The sequence below is a fragment of the Hemiscyllium ocellatum genome, chromosome 2 (genome assembly GCF_020745735.1).
Source record: "Hemiscyllium ocellatum isolate sHemOce1 chromosome 2, sHemOce1.pat.X.cur, whole genome shotgun sequence".
In the NCBI taxonomy this organism is placed as follows: domain Eukaryota; kingdom Metazoa; phylum Chordata; class Chondrichthyes; order Orectolobiformes; family Hemiscylliidae; genus Hemiscyllium; species Hemiscyllium ocellatum.
Window position 1 is genome coordinate 1,041,806 of NC_083402.1, and position 18,660 is coordinate 1,060,465.

The 18,660-nt window shown below is 42.8% G+C and overlaps 1 protein-coding gene across 3 annotated transcripts in view; it reads left to right on the plus strand.

The window, feature by feature from the left end:
• Window positions 1-18,660, plus strand: part of nipbla (NIPBL cohesin loading factor a) — a 529,062-nt gene that overhangs the window by 262,683 nt on the left and 247,719 nt on the right. For all 3 annotated transcript variants that reach the window (XM_060834051.1, XM_060834059.1, XM_060834067.1), the window contains 3 exons: window positions 7,642-7,876; window positions 8,806-8,844; window positions 17,416-17,564. In XM_060834051.1, the coding sequence (XP_060690034.1) occupies window positions 7,642-7,876; window positions 8,806-8,844; window positions 17,416-17,564 (423 nt within the window). The remainder of the gene's footprint in view (window positions 1-7,641; window positions 7,877-8,805; window positions 8,845-17,415; window positions 17,565-18,660) is intronic.

Sequence of the window (18,660 nt, forward strand, 5' to 3'; positions counted from 1 at the left end):
ATTCAGATACCAGGGAGCATTCGTGGAGCAAGAACAATAGCTAATATCATAGCTCTGTTGAAAGATCATGGACCTTAAATGTTTGTTCTATTTGACTTCGTACAGGCGCTGACTTAATCGAGTTTTTAAGCATTTACTGTTTCTATTTCAATTTTTAAGATAAAAGAGAGTATAAAAAGAGAAGGAATACACCTTTTGGAACCTAAGACCATAAGATGGAGGAACAGAATTAAACCCTAGGTCTATTGTGTCTGTTCTACCATTTTATCATGGTTGATATGTTTCTCAACTCCATATTCCTGCCTTCCCTTGATCCCTTTACTAATCAAGAATCTGTCGGTCTGTCTTAAATCCACTCAATGGCTTGGCCTCCACGGCTCTCTGCCAGTGAATTCTACAGATAGCCATCAAGCCTGTTCTGCCATTCAAGAAAATCACAGCTGTTCAGATTGTGGCATTAATATTGCTGTTACCTGTCTCTCTTTGCTTACCCCCAACATTGTCAATTAAAAATCTGTATTACCTGGCATTTAATGTAGATTCAACGACCCAGCCTCCACTGCATTTGTTGGAAACGCAAAGACTAATAGTCCTGAAGAGAAGAAATGTCTTTTTGTTTGATTTGGGAAATCTTTACTTTTTAAACTGTGCTTCCTAGTTTTTAAATTTCCCCACAGAGGAAACAACCTTTCAGCATTTATGCTGTCAAACTGTCCTCTACGAAAATTGTGCAAAGTGCTACTTCTGTCATGCCACAAGTTCCCTACAGTTGCAGCAGGATTACTATATTCTATTCCCCTTGCTTCCCTAATGACTATCCCTCAACAAACCTTATCTCCTAAATGGATATTACTTTTCCCCTGCAGTATTTTCTCCAATAATTTCCCTACCACTGGTGTCAGACTCATTGGTCTACAGTTCCCTGCTCAATCTGTACCACCCTCCTTGTAAAGTAGATCCACATTAGCTATCTGCCAGTCTTCTGGCACTCTGTCTTTGACAATAACTCACTGAAGGTTAACCTGCAGGTTCTGCAAACCCTTAGAAAGGCTAATAGAATGTTAGCCATTTTCACAAAACAATTTGAGTTCAGGAGTAGTGCAATCCTGCTTTAATTATATAGGAACTTGGTTGGACTGCACACCAAATACAGTGTGCAGTTTTTATCTCCTTACCTCAGGAAATATGCTGCCAGAGAAGGAGTGCATCACAGCCTGACATAGAAAAAAAGTTGAATCTTAAGACCCTGGAAAGTACTGGTGATCAGAAGGATCTTGGTGTGCATATTCACAGATCGCTGAAGGTAGCAGAGCAGTTGGTTAAAATGTTTAAGATGGCATATAGGCTGTTCACAATATGTTCATGAATCAGATGAAGGAATTAAATGTAATATCTCTAAGCTTAAGCTGGGTGGAAGAGTGAGCTATTATGAGGATGCGTACAAGTTTCAGTGAGATTCGGACTGGCTGAGTGAGTGGGCAGGTGCTTGGCAGATGCAGTATAATGTAGAAAATGTGAGGGTTTCCACTTTGGGGCTAAAAACAGGAATGCAGATTCTAATCTGAACGTCATAACTTGAGAGGGGAATGTGCAATGAGACCGGGTGTCTTTGTACACCAGTCACTAAAGATAAGTATGCATATGCAGTAAGCAATAAAGAAGACAAATGATATGTTGGCCTTCATACTGAGAGGATTTGAGTAGGTATATGTTGCTATAATTATAAAGATTTCCGGTGAGACCATAACTGGGATATTTGGCCTCTTTATCTGTGGAAAGATGCACTTGCTAGAGAGGGAATGCAGTGAAGGTTTACCAGACTGATCATAACTCGGTTAGCACATCTCAAAATTCATTAGATATCTATCCTTCTGGTACAGTCATGCTGACTACTCTGTTCCAACCTTGCCTCTCTAAATGAAGATTACTTTCCTCCTTCAGAATTTTCTCCAATAGACTCTCTATCAGTGATATAAGACTCACTGGTCTATAAATTGCCATGTTATCTCTACCATCCTTCTTGAAAAGTGGAACTATAGATATAGGAGCAGAATTGACCAAGGAGCAGAATTAGGCCATTTCGTCCGTCAAGTCTGCTCTACCATTCAATCTGGTTGATATGTTTCTCAACCACATTCTCCTGCCTCCTCCCTGTAACCTTTTGATGCTCTTACTAATCAAGAACCTATCCGTCTCTACCTTAAATACACTCAATGAAATCTGTGGAGGCCATGAGTTCCACAAATTTATCACCCTCTGACTGAAGAAATTCCTCCTCTTTTCTTTTCTGAACTGTTGTGACTTCATCCTGGCACTTAACCTGGCGCTGTGCCCTCGAGTCATAGTCCCTCCTCCTTATCTATATCTATTGTATCCAGGTCTTTCAGTATTCTGTAAGTTTCAGTGAGATTCCCCCTCATCCTACTGAACTCCTCTGTATAGAATCAGAATCCTCAACATTCCTCATAATTTCAGCCTTTGATCATTCTTGTAAACCCTCGCTGATCCCCTGCAATGCCAGCACATCCACCCTTAGCTAAGGGCTCAAACTTGTTCTCCATATTCCAAATAAGGTCTGATCAGAGACTTATTACAGCCTCTGCAGTGCATCTCTGCTCTTGTATTCGAGCCTTCTCAAAATGAATGCTAACATTGCATTTGCCTTCCTAACTGCCAACTGAACCTGAATGTTAACCTTAAGAGATCCTGAAGTAGAATTCCGAATCCTTCTGATTTAGCTTCCAAAGCTTTTGTCCATTTAGAAATTAGCCTGTGCATCCATTCTTCCTACTGTAGTGCACAATCTCTCATTTTCACACATTGCATTCTATCTGTCATTTCTTTTGCCTTCTGTTCTTCTGCAGCCTCTCTGCATACTACCTACCTTTGTGTCCTCTTCAAGCTTATTAACAATGTTCATGGTTCCTCCATCCAGATCATTAATGTATAAAGTGAATAGTTATGGTCCTAACACTGACCCCTGTGGAGCTTCATTAGTCACTGGCTGCCATCCTGAAAAGGGCTCCTTTATCCTGCTGTCTGTCTTTTGTCAGTCAGCCAATCCTCTATCCAAGCCAGTACCTTGCCCCTAACCCCAGGGACTGTCCTCTTATTTAGCAGCCTTCTGTGTAGCAACTTGTCAAAGGTCTTCTGGAATGCAAATAGATTAGATCCACTTGCTTTCCTTTGTTTAACCTGATTGTTAAATCTGAATTCCTTTGAGGAGTTATCAGGCATGACCTCCCCTTGATGAAGCTATGCAGACTTGGACTATTTCATCATGTACTCCATAATCTCATCCTTAACGACGAATGCTAAAATCTTGCCATAATAACTGTCCTCTAGTCTTCTGGCACCTTGTCTTTAGCTAAAGAGGAATTAAATATTTGGGTCAGGACTCCTGCGATTTCCTCCCATTGCTTCCACAGCACCTTGGGATGCAACTCATCCAGACTTAAGGATTTGTTGACTTATGAACTTTTAGTACAACCTGACTTCCTATGTCATCTGCTCAAAAATCTGTCTATGTTCCTGAATTCTGAGCCTGCATTCTTGTCATAAGTAAAGACCAGTTAATTTCTCATTGAATACTCTACTAGTAACACCAGACTCTTTGCACACAGTTCTCCCTTAGTCCCTAATGGGCTCTCCTCGGTCCCTGGTTATTCTCTTCCCCTTGATGTGCTTGAAGTATATTTTGGGATTGTTCCTAATCTTGCCCACCAGTGTGTTTTTTTTCATATCTCTCTTTACTCTCCTAATTGCTTTCTTATGTTCTGCTCTGCATTTTCTGTACTTCTCCATCAAGGAGTGCATTTGGCTGATTGTGTCTGCATTGGTTCTGTTACTACTGCTAAACTCCTGTCTGTAACTCATATCCCTGCACACTTCTTCATCCACATAATCATTCAATGCCCTCTTGAATGCCTTAACTGAACTTGCCTCCTCCACATTTCCAGGCAGTGCATTTAGCACACTAATTACTCTCCTTATGAGAAAGATTTTTCTTGTGTCGCCCTTCTTTTGCAAATGGCTTTAAAATCTATGTCCCCTTGTTCTTGATCCTTTTGAGCAGGAACAGTTTCTCTTATTTACTCATCCAGCCCACTCATGAATTTGAAGACATTTCAAATTTTCAGTCAACCACCTTCTCTCCAATGCAAACAGTCCCAACTTCTTATACTCGTAACAAAAGTTTCTCATTCCTGGAATCAATCTTGAAAATCACTGCTGCATTCTTTCCAATGCATTCATTTCTTTCCTATAATGTGGCATCCACAATTGTACACAATGCTCCAGCTGAGGTCTGACAAGTGTCTTCTACAAATTCAACATTACCTTCTTGCTCTTGTACTCTATACCCCTATTAATAAAACCAAGAACGCAATGCTTTATTAATTAACCTTCTCCACTGGTCCTACTACAATCAATGATCTGCGCAAATAAATGCTCTGGTATCTCTGCTCCTGCAGCCCTTTTAGGATTCTATCCTTTATTTTATATTGTCTTTCGATGTTCTTTGTTTCATCCTACATTTCTCTGCATTGTATGTCATTCACCACTTATTAGCCCATTCTGTCAACTTGTTAGTATCCTTTCGGAGTTTCACATAGTTCTTCTGACAGTTACTACTTATTTCTAAGTTCAGTGTCATCTTCATGCTGACTGAGACTGCATTAATTGTCCGCTCTTAAACTGCCAAGAGGTCAGCTAGGAGTGAACCACTTCAAAGTATAGAAGAGACCATTTAGCCCAATGAGTCAGTACCGACAAAGTTATGCCAAATCTACACAAGTGCCTCTTTCCAGCATTTAGCCCACTGAATGTAATGACATTTTGATGTGTACATCCAAGTACCCTTTTTAAAGGTTGTGAGGTCACCTGCCTGAACTACCCTCCCAGGCAGTCCATTCCAAGTTCCCACTACCTGGGTGAGAAAAGGTAGTGGGAATCTCCATCATATCCCCATCTAAACTGCCTGCCTTAAAATTAATCCCTCTTTTAATTGACATTCAAATAAAGAGGAACAGCTGCTTTCTATCGATCCTCGTAATCTTGTGCACCTTTGTCAAACTCCATGCACCCCCAACTTCAGCTTCTTTGCTGTGGGGCTCGAGTCATGTGTAGGCCTAACCATGGTTGGCAGATTTCTTCCCTAAAGGACATTTGTAAACTAACTGGGTTTTTAACAGCAATCAACAGTTAAGAGGTCGCGTTTAGGCTATTTTGTAATTCTGGAATGTTGTTGATTTCAAATTACTCAATCTGCCAAGGTGGGATTGCAGTCCCTTTTCCCCCCAGGTCATTAACCTGGGATGTTGGATTAATAATTATCTTTGCACGACTGTTTTTCATTTTTGTTTTTACTGATGTATCATTACGCTGGGTTTCCCAGTTCAGTCCAGCCAACTTCCATGCTGTCTTAAATTGGCCTTATTAAAGTTTAAAATGCTGGTATTTGTGACCCATTTTTTTCTACCCCTCAAATTGATTGTAAAATTCAGTCACATTCAGATCACCACTGACTAGGAATACCTTTACCATGAGGTCATTCATCCTGATTCATTATCAGAACTAATGCAATCTGATCTCTGGTTGATTGTCAAATGTGCTGGTGAACAAAACTGTTCAGAATACATGCTATGAACTTATTTGTTACAGTGCTTAACATTAGTTTGACCAGAGTGCTGCAGAGTTTGATCAGTTCTTTTATTAGGTATCCCATTTGGGAACTTAAAACAGAAATTAGAGTAGAAAGGGGGCTTGAAAGGATAATGGCTGGTAAAATAAAGGAAATTCAAAGTTTTTTTTAACCTGTAAAAGGACAAGTAGGAAATTAGGGTCCAGCAAAGACCACAGTGGTAATTTGTGTTGGAGCAGGAGTATGTAGTAGGGTTCCAAATTAATACTTTGTATGTTGTTGTTCACAAGTGAGAAGGATGATGCATGTATGTTAAAAAATCAAGTAGAAAAACTTTGATATGCTTTAAGTTAACTTACTACTCAGAGCTTCCTCTGTGTCTCTGGCAGACTTAAGTGTATGTATATCCAGGGCTGGGTGAGATGTATCGCAATCTGTTGAAAGAGGCAAGGGAGGTAATAGCAGGGGCACTTGTAATAGCTTTTAATTTCTCTCTAACTGCTGGAGAGCTGGTGGACTGGAGGGCAGCCAGTTTTGTACCATTATTCAAGAAGGTAGCAAATGATAAATTTAGGAAACTATGGTCCAGTCATTCTGACCTCATTGGTGGGGAAACATTTGCAAGCAATTCTGAGAGAGCGAATTAATCTGTACTTGGAGAGGCAGAGTTTAACCAAGAATCTTAAGAATCGTTTTGTTAGGGGGAGGTCATATCTGATCAACTGGATCAGAGGGACCTTAGTGTACATGTACATTAGTCCCTAAGGTAATGGGACTGATAGATAAAATGCTTAAGAAGGCATATGTATAATTACCTTTATTAGAATCATAGAAACCTATAGTTTAGAAGCAGGCCATTCAGCCTGTTGAGTCTCTGAAGAGCATCCCACCCAAACCCAACCCCTACACTAGATCTGTAACCCTGCATTTTCCATGTGTAGTCCACGGAACCTGAACACTATGGGCAATTTATCATGGCCAATCACTTGGCCTGCACATCTTGAGACTGTGGGAGGAAGCCCATGCAGACACTGGGGGCAAGTGCCAACTCCACACAAACAGTTAGCCAAGATCCAATCAAACCTGGGTCCCTGCACTGTGAAGCAACAGTGCTAACCATTCAGCCACCGTGCCGCCCGTTGAAACATGGAATTTAATCACCAGGAGGTTAGAGTGGAATTGTTGTATTGTGTGCAGTTCGGTTATCCACACAGGAGGGGTGTAATTGCACTAAACAGGATGCAGAGGCTGAATAGGGACCTGATTGAGATGTATGAAGTCATGTGAAGACAGGGTACACAGGAAGGAACTTTTTCCCTTGGAGGATGGATCAGTGACCAAGGGGCAGGAGGTTTAGAGGTGATGTGAGGAATTTGTTTTTCATTCAGAGGGTGGGTGCGAATCTAAAATTCACTGCCTGTAAAAGGTGGTAGAGACAGAAAACCTCAATATTTAATTATTTAGATGCACTTACAATGCTAAGGACCAAATGCTGGAAAATGGCTGTTTTTGTCACGCACAGACTTGGAAAGCCCAGGGCCTTTTTCTGTGCTTTAGGCCGCTGGGATTCATGTTTTGGCAATGTAGTTCCTAGTTTGTTATCTTTACATTAAACTGGTTGGGTGTATTAAACCTTTTAAGTTGCTTGTTCTTTTAAGATTTTGTAGTATTGCTGGTAAAATAGTTGTGTGTAGATAGTGGATTAGTGCTGCTTAAGGTCCTACTGTTTGAATAATGTGTCAGCATCATCCAGTTGTGCGCAATAACGAGACGCTTTCGGAATGATAGTCTGTGCTTTGGTGAAGTAAAGAAGAAAGAGGTTTGTTGAATTTTGATTATTGCATTACTATGGCTTTGAGCTTGTACCCAGCCTCTTTCCAAATGAGATGTTGCAAGAGCTGCAATGGTCTATCATAGAACATTAATTATAAATTACTATTACAAAGAAATCTGGGGCAGTTGGAAGAAGAATTAACATTGAAATCCTTGTTGTTTTGCAGGACAATGAAACAGAAGATGAGGAGAAGCTATGGAGAGAATTGATCTTAGAACGAGTGACAAAATCAGCCGATGCTTGCTTGACTGCGTTGAACGTTATGACATCTCCAAATATGTCTAAAGGGGTGTATATTGATGATGTTATTGAGAGGGTGATCCAGTTCACCAAATTCCACCTACAAAACACGCTGTACCCACAATATGACCCTGTTTACAGAATCGATCCACATGGCTCAGGTCAGTGGCCATCTTTAATGTCTCCACTTAAGTAGCCATTAGAGGTGCTATAAATTCTCAGCAGCTGTCTCGTTGAATATGTTACACTAGTAACCTGACCTTGTTTTCCTTAGTAATAAGTTGCCAATTTTGAAAACAAATCCATTCAGAATTTATGCTAAGTCTCAATGTGTGGTGAGAAATGGCTCTGGTTTTAAGCTGAAGCAAACCAGAAGTTCACACTTCTCCTTAAACTTCAAAGGTAACAAATTAAAAATTGCACAACCCCAGGTTATAGTCCCAACAGGTTTATTTGGAAGCACTAGCTTTTGGAGTGCTGCTCCTTAAGGCAACACTGAGGTCAATGGTGAGATTTTCAACTTTATAGGAAGAAAAACTTATATTTTAGAGCATCTTTCACTACTTGAAGACTTGCAAAATGCTTTGCAGACTCTTAAGTACTTTTAAAGTGTTTTTATTCATTGTTGTAATGTGGAAAGATGGCACTTCCAATAGTGCGATACTCTTTCATTACTGGATGTCAGTCTACATTATAGGATCTGATTTCTATATTGGACCTTGAACAAATGATCTTTTGGTTTGATGGTACAGTGCTAACACTGCTTAAATACTTCAGTTGTCCTCCTTGTGATTTGTTTCATGACCTTTGATTTTTCTGTGTCAATATGAAAATCTTGATCAAAGTTCTTTTTGCAACATTGCTGACAATGAGGAAGAGGTAGGAGACACAGACTGAATAAATGTTGGTCAGATTAATGAGAAATTTTATTGGGAATTGTGGTTTTGAGTGTACAGGTGATCTGCAATACTGCGATAAACCTGTACCTCAGCAAATGTCTTACTGACATTCTTTCATCATGTGATAAAATCCACTTCTGCCATTATATAAGTCATGTCACTGATAACTTTTATGTGCTTGTTTCTCACAGTGATGTCTAAACACCATGAGGAGAATCGCTTTCACTCAAGTAAGTGCATGCACTCTCTCTGAAATGATCTCTGAAGATTGGGGAAAAACACCATAATGCACAGTGGGAATTGTTGTTCTTCATTACTGATGCAATGTGAGAAAATGTAATTTGTAATGGTTTGCTGCCATCCACTGAGGCTCACGTTTGTCAATTTGTTTTTCATGAGGTAATGGTTGAATGATCCAGGTTATGAAAATGTGAAATTACTGAATAGTGTAGTACATGTATCACACTTTTCTCTGTATCAGATGGACAATTGCTGCTGTAAGGATATTAATGTAAATTCGATCACTGCACCTCATAGAGTTATAATAAGTGATCAGGTGCAGATTGTTGCTCTTACCTCAAATTAGTAGAAGTTCAAGCCGTGAGAAAGCTGCGTCACAACCTGAATAGATCCAGGGATGGATAAGAAAATCCTGTTGTCAGAGTCAGAGTGGCCACAGTCTACTTTGGGTACAGTTCAGATTGCAGTACATTCATTGGCATATTACAAATATGATGCAGACAAAGAGCATTTACATTTTGGATTGGATTAGATTTTTATAGAAGTATACAAAATTATGTAGGGAATTGATAAAATAGAAATAGATAGGCTCTTTCCACTGGTGGGGTGAGACTAGGACAAGAGGAAGCAAGTTTAGAATTGAACTGAGAAGGAACTTCTTCACCCAGAGGGTTGTTAATCGATGGAATTCCTTGCCCAGGGAGGTAGTTGAAGCTACTTCAGTAATTGTTTTTAAAGCTAAGGTAGATACATTTTTGAAAAATAAAGGAATTAAGGGATATGATGAAAACATGGATAAGTGGTGCTGAGACCACGAAAAGATTAGCCATGATCTTCTTGAGTGGCAGAGCAGGCTCGAAGGGCCAGATGGCCTACTCCTGCTCCTAGTTCTTATGGTCTATATTTTTATTGGCACATTTTTGTATGTGATCTTCCTTTATCACTTGCATTCCTATTTTTGTGCCCTGTCACAAAGTTGGTCTTTTTTTCTAAAAGCTGTTCCTTTTTTCAAAGATACTGGATCCTTGGTTTTTGTTCAGAGGGATTGTAAACAACTCAGGTTCTGAATTGACTGGTTTGGTACAGAGATGAAAGGCTGTTTTGTTTATATGTACACATGTAACTTTAGGTCAAAGCTTATGTTTTAGAAGTGACCTGTATAATAACAGGGGAGTGGTCAGTCCTAGAAACTGAAGTTTTGGTTGTTAGTCACTTCAGCAGTGGGTTGTATGGAAACAGGCTGCTAGACACTCTCTCCTTCCACTCTTCTAGCTTCGACCTGTAAGCCTTTGTTTCATTTTTATTTTGTTTATGGGGTTTGCTCATTGAGACTGTTGTTGTGTATATTCAGAACAGCATAATTAAGTCTAGTTTGGATAGACTGAATTCTGTAGGGGTTCTTTATTTTGTTCTTTGTGTTTCATTGTGTAATTTTGTGAATAAATATTTGCCTGTTTTAAGAGCTGGTAGTCAATCTAGCTAACTTACTCGGGTCACTTTCATTGCAATGTTATGGTCTGGGCTGTCTGTTTAAGAATGTTTTGAGTGGTCTGGCCTAGTCCATAACAACCCATTTTAGGAACCTAAGAACAGAATAGGCCATTCAGCCCACTGAGTCTGCACTGGCATTTAATACAATAATGGTTGATTTGAACACTTCAGCTCCCTTTACCATTTGCACTACTGATGATCAAAAACGTATTTCCTCGACTTTAAGTATATTCTAGAGAATTCCAAAGATTTACTACCCCTCTCTGTTCTCAACAAATATCACATTATGTCTATCCTATTGGTTTTGTACCATGACTTGAGTTTTTGAAGCTGCAAATGTGTTGCTGGTCAAAGCACAGCAGGTTAGGCAGCATCTCAGGAATAGAGAATTCGACGTTTCGAGCATAAGCCCTTCATCAGGAATAAGAGAGAGAGAGCCAAGCCGGCTGAGATAAAAGGTAGGGAGGAGGGACTAGGGGGAGGGGCGATGGAGGTGGGATAGGTGGAAGGAGGTCAAGGTGAGGGTGATAGGCCGGAGTGGGGTGGGGGCGGAGAGGTCAGGAAGAGGATTGCAGGTTAGGAGGGCGGTGCTGAGTTGAGGGAACCGACTGAGACAAGGTGGGGGGAGGGGAAATGAGGAAGCTGGAGAAATCTGAATTCATACCTTGTGGTTGGAGGGTTCCCAGGCGGAAGATGAGGCGCTCCTCCTCCAGCCGTCGTGTAGTTGTGTTCTGCCGGTGGAGGAGTCCAAGGACCTGCATGTCCTCGGTGGAGTGGGAGGGGGAGTTAAAGTGTTGAGCCACGGGGTGATTGGGTTGGTTGGTTCGGGCGGCCCAGAGGTGTTCTCTGAAGCGTTCCGCAAGTAAGCGGCCTGTCTCACCAATATAGAGGAGGCCACATCGGGTGCAGCGGATGCAATAGATGATGTGTGTGGAGGTACAGGTGAACTTGTGGCGGATATGGAAGGATCCCTTGGGGCCTTGGAGGGAAGTGAGTGTGGAGGTGTGGGCGCAAGTTTTACATTTCCTGCGGTTGCAGGGGAAGGTGCCGGGGGTGGAGGTTGGGTTGGTGGGGGGTGTGGATCTGACAAGGGAGTCACGAAGGGAGTGGTCCTTGCGGAACGCTGATAGGGGAGGGGAGGGAAATATATCCTTGGTGGTGGGGTCCGTTTGGAGGTGGCGGAAATGGCGGCGGATAATACGTTGTATGCGCAGGTTGGTGGGGTGGTAGGTGAGAACCAGTGGGGTTCTGTCTTGGTGGCGGTTGGAGGAGCGGGGCTCAAGGGCGGAGGAGCGGGAAGTGGAGGAGATGCGGTGGAGGGCATCGTCGATCACGTCTGGGGGGAATCTGCGGTCCTTGAAGAAGGAGGCCATCTGGGTTGTGCGGTGTTGGAATTGGTCCTCCTGGGAGCAGATGCGGCGGAGACGAAGGAATTGGGAATATGGGATGGCGTTTTTACAGGGGGCAGGGTGGGAGGAGGTGTAGTCCAGGTAGCTGTGGGAGTCAGTCGGTTTATAATAGATGTCTGTGTTGAGTCGGTCGCCCGAGATAGAAATGGAAAGGTCTAGGAAGGGGAGGGAGGAGTCTGAGACAGTCCAGGTGAATTTCAGGTCGGGATGGAAGGTGTTAGTAAAGTTGATGAACTGTTCAACCTCCTCGTGGGAGCACGAGGCAGCGCCGATACAGTCATCGATGTAGCCACCTCCATCGCCCCTCCCCCTAGTCCCTCCTCCCTACCTTTTATCTCAGCCGGCTTGGCTCTCTCTCTCTTATTCCTGATGAAGGGCTTATGCTCGAAACGTCGAATTCTCTATTCCTGAGATGCTGCCTAACCTGCTGTGCTTTGACCAGCAACACATTTGCAGCTGTGATCTCCAGCATCTGCAGACCTCATTTTTTACTTGAGTTTTTGAAGTCCTTTTACATTTATTTAACCTGGAAATACTTTGACTTTTGCTGCTTGGTCTGAGTTTATTTTACCTCTGTTAAAAGGACTGAAGTGAATCTGTTGTTTACTGTGTGATTGATGCGGCAAAGGGACTTCGCAGCTACCAGTATTGATCTGTGGGGCTTGCCATACATTCATATACTAACATGTTATCTTTTCAATTAGCTTTGACAAATTTTGGTTAAGGAGATTCCAAAGGCATTTTACAAATACATTTAAGGATAAGAGGGTAATTAGGGATAGAATAATGCCCTCAAAACTCAGCAGGACACCTATGTGTGGAGCAGCAGATTGGGGAGACACTAATGAATATTTTGCATCAGTGTTTACTATGCAAAGAAGATATAGAATGTGGTGACATATTGAAAAATGTCTATTACTGAGGAGGGGGTGCTAGATGTCTTGAAACGCATAAAAGTGGATAAATCCCTAGAACCTGAACTGTATCCTAGAACTCTGAGAAGCTAAGGAAGTGATTGCTGCGCCTGCTGAGATATTTGTATCATTGATAGTCATAGGTGAGGTGCCGGAAGACTGGAGGTTGGCTAATGTGGTGCCATTGTTTAAAAAGGGTGGTAAGGAAAAGCCAGGGAACTACAGATTGGTGAACCTGACCTTGGTAGTGGGCAAGTTGTTGGAGGAAATCCTGAAGGACAGAATTTACATGTTTTTAGAAAGGCAAGGATTGATTAGGGATAGTCAGCATGGCTTTGTTCATGGAAAATCATGTCTCACAGACTTGATTGTTTCTTCAAAAAAAAGCCAATGGAGAAGATTGATGAGGGCAGAGGGATGGATTTGATCTATATGGACTTCAGTAAGGCGTTTGACAAGGTTCTCCATGGGAGACTGGTGAGCAAGGATAGATCACATGGAATACAGGGAAAACAAACCATTTGGTTACAGAACTGGCTCAAAGGTAGAAGACAGAGGTTGGTGGTGGATGGTTGCTTTTTGGACTGGAGGCCTGTGACCAGTGGAGTGCCACAAGGATCGGTGCTGGGTCCACTGCTTTTTGTCATTTGTATAAACGATTTGGAGGTGAACAAAAGAGGTATAGTTAGTAAGTTTGCAGTAGATGGGCCAGTGGGCTGAAGGAGTGGCAGATGAAGTTTAATTTAGATGAGTGTGAGGTGCTGCATTTTGGGAAAGCAAACCTTAGCAGGATTTATACACTTAATGGTAAGGTCCTAGGGAGTGTTGCTGAACAAATAGACCTTGGAGCGCAGGTTCATAGCTCTTTGAAAGTAGAGTCTCAGGTAGTTAGGATAGTGAAGAAGGCATTTGGTATGCTTTCCTTTATTAGTCAGAGCGTTGAGTATAGTCAGAGGTCATCTTGCGGCTGTACAGGACATTGATTAGATTAGGTTAGATTACAGTGTGGAAACAGGCCCTTCGGCCCAACAAGTCCACACCGACCCGCCGAAGCGCAACCCACCCATACCCCTACATTTACCCCTTGCCTAACACTATGGGCAATTTAACATGGCCAATTCACCTGACCCGCACATCTTTGGACTGTGGGAGGAAACCGGAGCACCCGGAGGAAACCCATGCAGACATGGGGAGAACGTGCAAACTCCACACAGTCAGTCAGTCGCCTGAGGCGGGAATTGAACCCGGGTCTCTGGCGCTGTGAGGCAACAGTGCTAGCCACTTTTGGATGGATGTTGTGAAACTTGAAAGGGTTCAGAAAAGATTTACAAGGATGTTGCTAGGGTTGGAGGGTTTGAGCTATGGAAGAAGCTAAATAGGTTGGAGCTGTTTTTCCTGGAGGGTAAGGGGTGACCTTATAGAGATTTGTAAAATCATGAGGGGCATGATTAGATTCCCTATGGTATGGAAACAGACCCTTCGGCCCAGCAAGTCCACACCAACTCAGGAGAAACCCAACCAGACTAATTTTTCTACAAGGTTTGTGAGAAGATTTGTAGCTCGGGTGCTTGTTGTTGTGATTCTGTTCGCTTAGCTGGGAATTTGTGTTGCTGATGTTTTGTCCCCTGTCTAGGTGACATCCTCAGTGCTTGGGAGCCTCCTGTGAAGCGCTTCTGTGATGTTTCCTCCGGCATTTATAGTGGTTTGTCTCTGCCACTTCCGGTTGTCAGTTCCAGCTGTCCGCTGCAGTGGCCGGTATATTGGGTCCAGGTCGACGTGTTTGTTGATAGCATCTGTGGATGAGTGCCATGCCTCTAGGAATTCCCTGGCTGTTCTCTGTTTGGCTTGTCCTATAATAGTAGTGTTGTCCCAGTCGTACTCATGTTGCTTGTCATCCGCATGTGTGGCTACTAAGGATAGTTGGTCGTGTCGTTTCGTGGCTAGTTGGTGTTCATGATTACCAACTGTCCAAAGACAGCTAACGATCTGTATAGCTCGGCGAACAGAACCACAATAATTTTCCTACATTTACACCTGACTGTATGAGCATTTTAACTTAGCCAATTCACCTAACCTGCACATCTTTGAACTGTGGGAGGAGACCGGAGCACCCGGAGGAAACCCATGCAGACTCCACACAGATAGTCATCTAAGGCCAGAATTGAATCCTGGTCCCTGGCACTGTGAGGCACCAGTGCTAACCACTGAGCCACCGTGCCACCCCAATGGATAGGATAAATAGATAAAGTATTTTTCCCTGTGGTGGGGCAGTCCAGAACTGGAGGGCATAAGTTTAAGGTGAGGGGGAAAGATTTAAAAGGGATTTAAGGGGCAACTTTTTCACACGAGGGTGGCGCATGTGTGGAATGAGCTGCCACAGGAGGTGGTGAAGGCTGGTACAATTGTTGTGGTTCTGTTCGCCGAGCTGGAAGTTTTTGCTGCAAACGTTTCGTTCCCTGGCTAGGGAACATCATCAGTGCTATTGGAGCCTCCTGTGAAGCGCTGCTTTGATGTTTCTTCCGGTATTTATAGTGGTTTGTTCTTGCTGTTTCCGGGTGTCAGTTTCAGCTGTAGTGGTTTGTATAAAGGGTCCAGGTCCATGTGTCTGTTAATGGAGTTTGTGGATGAATGCCATGCCTCTAGGAATTCCCTGGCTGTTCTCTGTCTGGCTTGTCCTATGATGGTAGTGTTTTCCCAGTCAAATTCATGTTCCTGGTTGTCGGAGTGTATGGCTACTAGGGATAGCTGGTCGTGTCGTTTTGTGGCTAGCTGATGTTCATGGATGCGGATTGTTAGCTGTCTTCCTGTTTGTCCTATATAGTGTTTTGTGCAGTCCTTGCATGGTATTTTGTAAACTACGTTAGTTTGGCTCGTGCTGGCTATTGGGTCCTTTGTTCTAGTGAGTTGTTGTCTGAGTGTGGAAGTTGGCTTGTGTGCTGTTATGAGTCCTAAGGGTCGCAGTAGTCTGGCTGTCAGTTCTGAGACGCTTCTGACGTTTGGTAGTGTGGCTAGTCCTTTTGGTTGTGGCATGTCCTCGTTCCTCGGTCTATCTCTTAGGATCTGGTGATAAAGTTGCGTGGGTATCCGTTTTTGGCGAATACCTTGTATAGGTGTTCCTCTTCCTCTTTTCGCAGTTCTGGTGTACTGCAGTGTGTTGTGGCTCTTTTGAATAGTGTCCTGATGCAGCTTCGTTTGTGTGTGTTGGGGTGGTTACTTTCATAGTTTAGGACTTGGTCTGTGTGTGTTGGTTTCCTGTGTACCCTTGTGGTGAATGGGAGTTGGCTATCCTTTTCCTCTTCTCTCGTGAATCGTGAAAAAAAAAACACACCGAATCATCAACGCCACACTCACAGGAATACGATTCACGAGAGAAGAGGAAAAGGATAGCCAACTCCCATTCCTAGACGTGTTAGTAGAGAGAACACCGAACGGAGAATTCACCACAAGGGTACACAGGAAAACAACACACACAGACCAAGTCCTAAACTATGAAAGTAACCACCCCAACACACACACACACAGCTGCATCAGGACACTATTCAAAAGAGCCACAACACACTGCAGTACACCAGAACTGCGAAAAGAGGAAGAGGAACACCTATACAAGGTATTCGCCAAAAACGGATACCCACGCAACTTTATCACCAGATGCCTAAGAGATAGACCACGGAACGAGGACATGCCACAACCAAAAGGACTAGCCACACTACCATACGTCAGGAGCGTCTCAGAACTGACAGCCAGACTACTGCGACCCTTGGGACTCATAACAGCACACAAGCCAACTTCCACACTCAGACAACAACTCACTAGAACAAAGGACCCAATAGCCAGCACGAGCCAAGCTAACATAGTTTACAAAATACCATGCAAGGACTGCACAAAACACTATGTATAGGACAAACAGGAAGACAGCTAACAATCCGCATCCATGAACATCAGCTTAGCCACAAAACGACACGACCAGCTATCCCTAGTAGCCATACACTCAGACAACCAGGAACACGAATTTGACTGGGAAAACACTACCATCATAGGACAAGCCAGACAGAGAACAGCCAGGGAATTCCTAGAGGCATGGCATTCATCCACAAACTCCATTAACAGACACATAGACCTGGACCCCATATACAAACCACTACAGCTGAAACTGACACCCGGAAACGGCAAGAACATCCATCAACAGACACATCGACCTGGACCCCACGTACAAACTACTACAGCTGAAACTGACACCCGGAAGCGGCAAGAACAAACCACTATAAATACCGGAAGAAACATCAAAGCAGCGCTTCACAGGAGGCTCCAATAGCACTGATGATGTTCCCTAGCCAGGGAATGAAACGTTTGCAGCAAAAACTTCCAGCTCGGCGAACAGAACCACAACAACGGACACCCGAGCTACAAATCTTCAACCAGACTTTAAAGCTGGTACAATTGCAACATTTGAAAGGCATCTGAATGGATATATGAAAAGGAAGGGTTTAGCGGGATATAGGCCAAGTACTGGCAAATGATGCGAGATTAGATTGGGATATCTGTTCATATGGACAAGTTGGACCAAAGGGTCTGTTTCCATGCTGTATATCTCTATGACTCTAAATAAATGGATGATGCTGACAATCCATATAAATATCCTCTGATTAATGATGACACTCAACTTTGTTACTGTGGCTTGGTTTGCTGTCAACCAACATCTGTTAAATGCAGTGCTGATGGTCAACGGATAATTTTCTTTTCCTTCCAGGGGGTGGCAGTTCAAAAGCCAAGCGAGCAAAATACTCCAGCCATAAACAAAGAGTCATCGTCATGTTATACAACAGAGTGTGTGACATCGTCTCTAACTTGGCAGAACTGTTGGAGATACAGCTCCTCACTGACACTACAATCCTACAGGTAATTGCAACTGAGCAACCAATTTGTCTGAGGTCTGGCGCAAATCATCTACCAGCTTTAGATCTTAATTTGCATTTGAGAGAAGATTTGTAATCATGCAGAATTTCCCTTCCTGTCACTGCTTGCTGTTCACAGAAGTCATGAACTTTACTTTTGCTTAAACAAATAAACATTTGAGCAAGGAGGAGTATTTTATTAAGTAAAGATATCAGACCTGCACAAAAATATCAAAAGTAGTTCGAGGCTTGATCTGTTCTGTGGTCACTGTTCTTACTTGGGATACAGTAATAGCATGCTTTCCATCAGTATCCTGGATGAGGGAAAGGAGTCATAAATCAGCTGACATCCCTATTTCTGATCGTTCAGTGACTCCATGAGAATGTGGACATCTGCTCAGAGCAAAAGGATTCCCTTACTTTTTTATCTACATTGAAAGTGAGGGTCCTATGGGGAATGGCAATTTTTATAGCAAACAGTGCATCGTTTTGACTGTCTGCAGCAAGCAGCATGCACACCTGTGCTTACAAAACCCAGAATGCAGCATTCAGCAATTTGTATGATTATAGTATTGGACAGCATTTTCTAAATAATCTAGACTCTACACTGGAGCAATTTAGGTTTATCAGTTAGGCTCCAAAAGTATTTCATTTTGCGTGTGCTGAAAGCTACATATACTTACACACGGTTAGAGACAGAGAGGTATACAGTGTAGAAACAAGCTCTTCGGTTCACCACACCCATGTCTGAACTAGTCCCATTTGCCTGCATTTGGCCCATATCCTCCTCAACCTTTCCTATTCATGTATCTATCCAAATGTCTCTTAAATGTTGTAATTGTACCTGTCTCCACTACTTCCTCCGATGGCTAATTCCATATATTCCCTACCCCCTGTGGAAAACATTGCCCCTCAGGTCCCTTTTAAATCTTTCTCCTCTCACCTTAAACCTCTAGTTTTGGACTCCCCTACCCTGGCTATTCACCTTATCTATGCCCCCAATGATTTAGAAACTTGTATAAAGTCAATCTCAGTTGCCTCCTTTCCAAGAAAAGAGTCTCAGTCTACCCAGCCTCTCTCTAAAACTCAAATTTCCTACT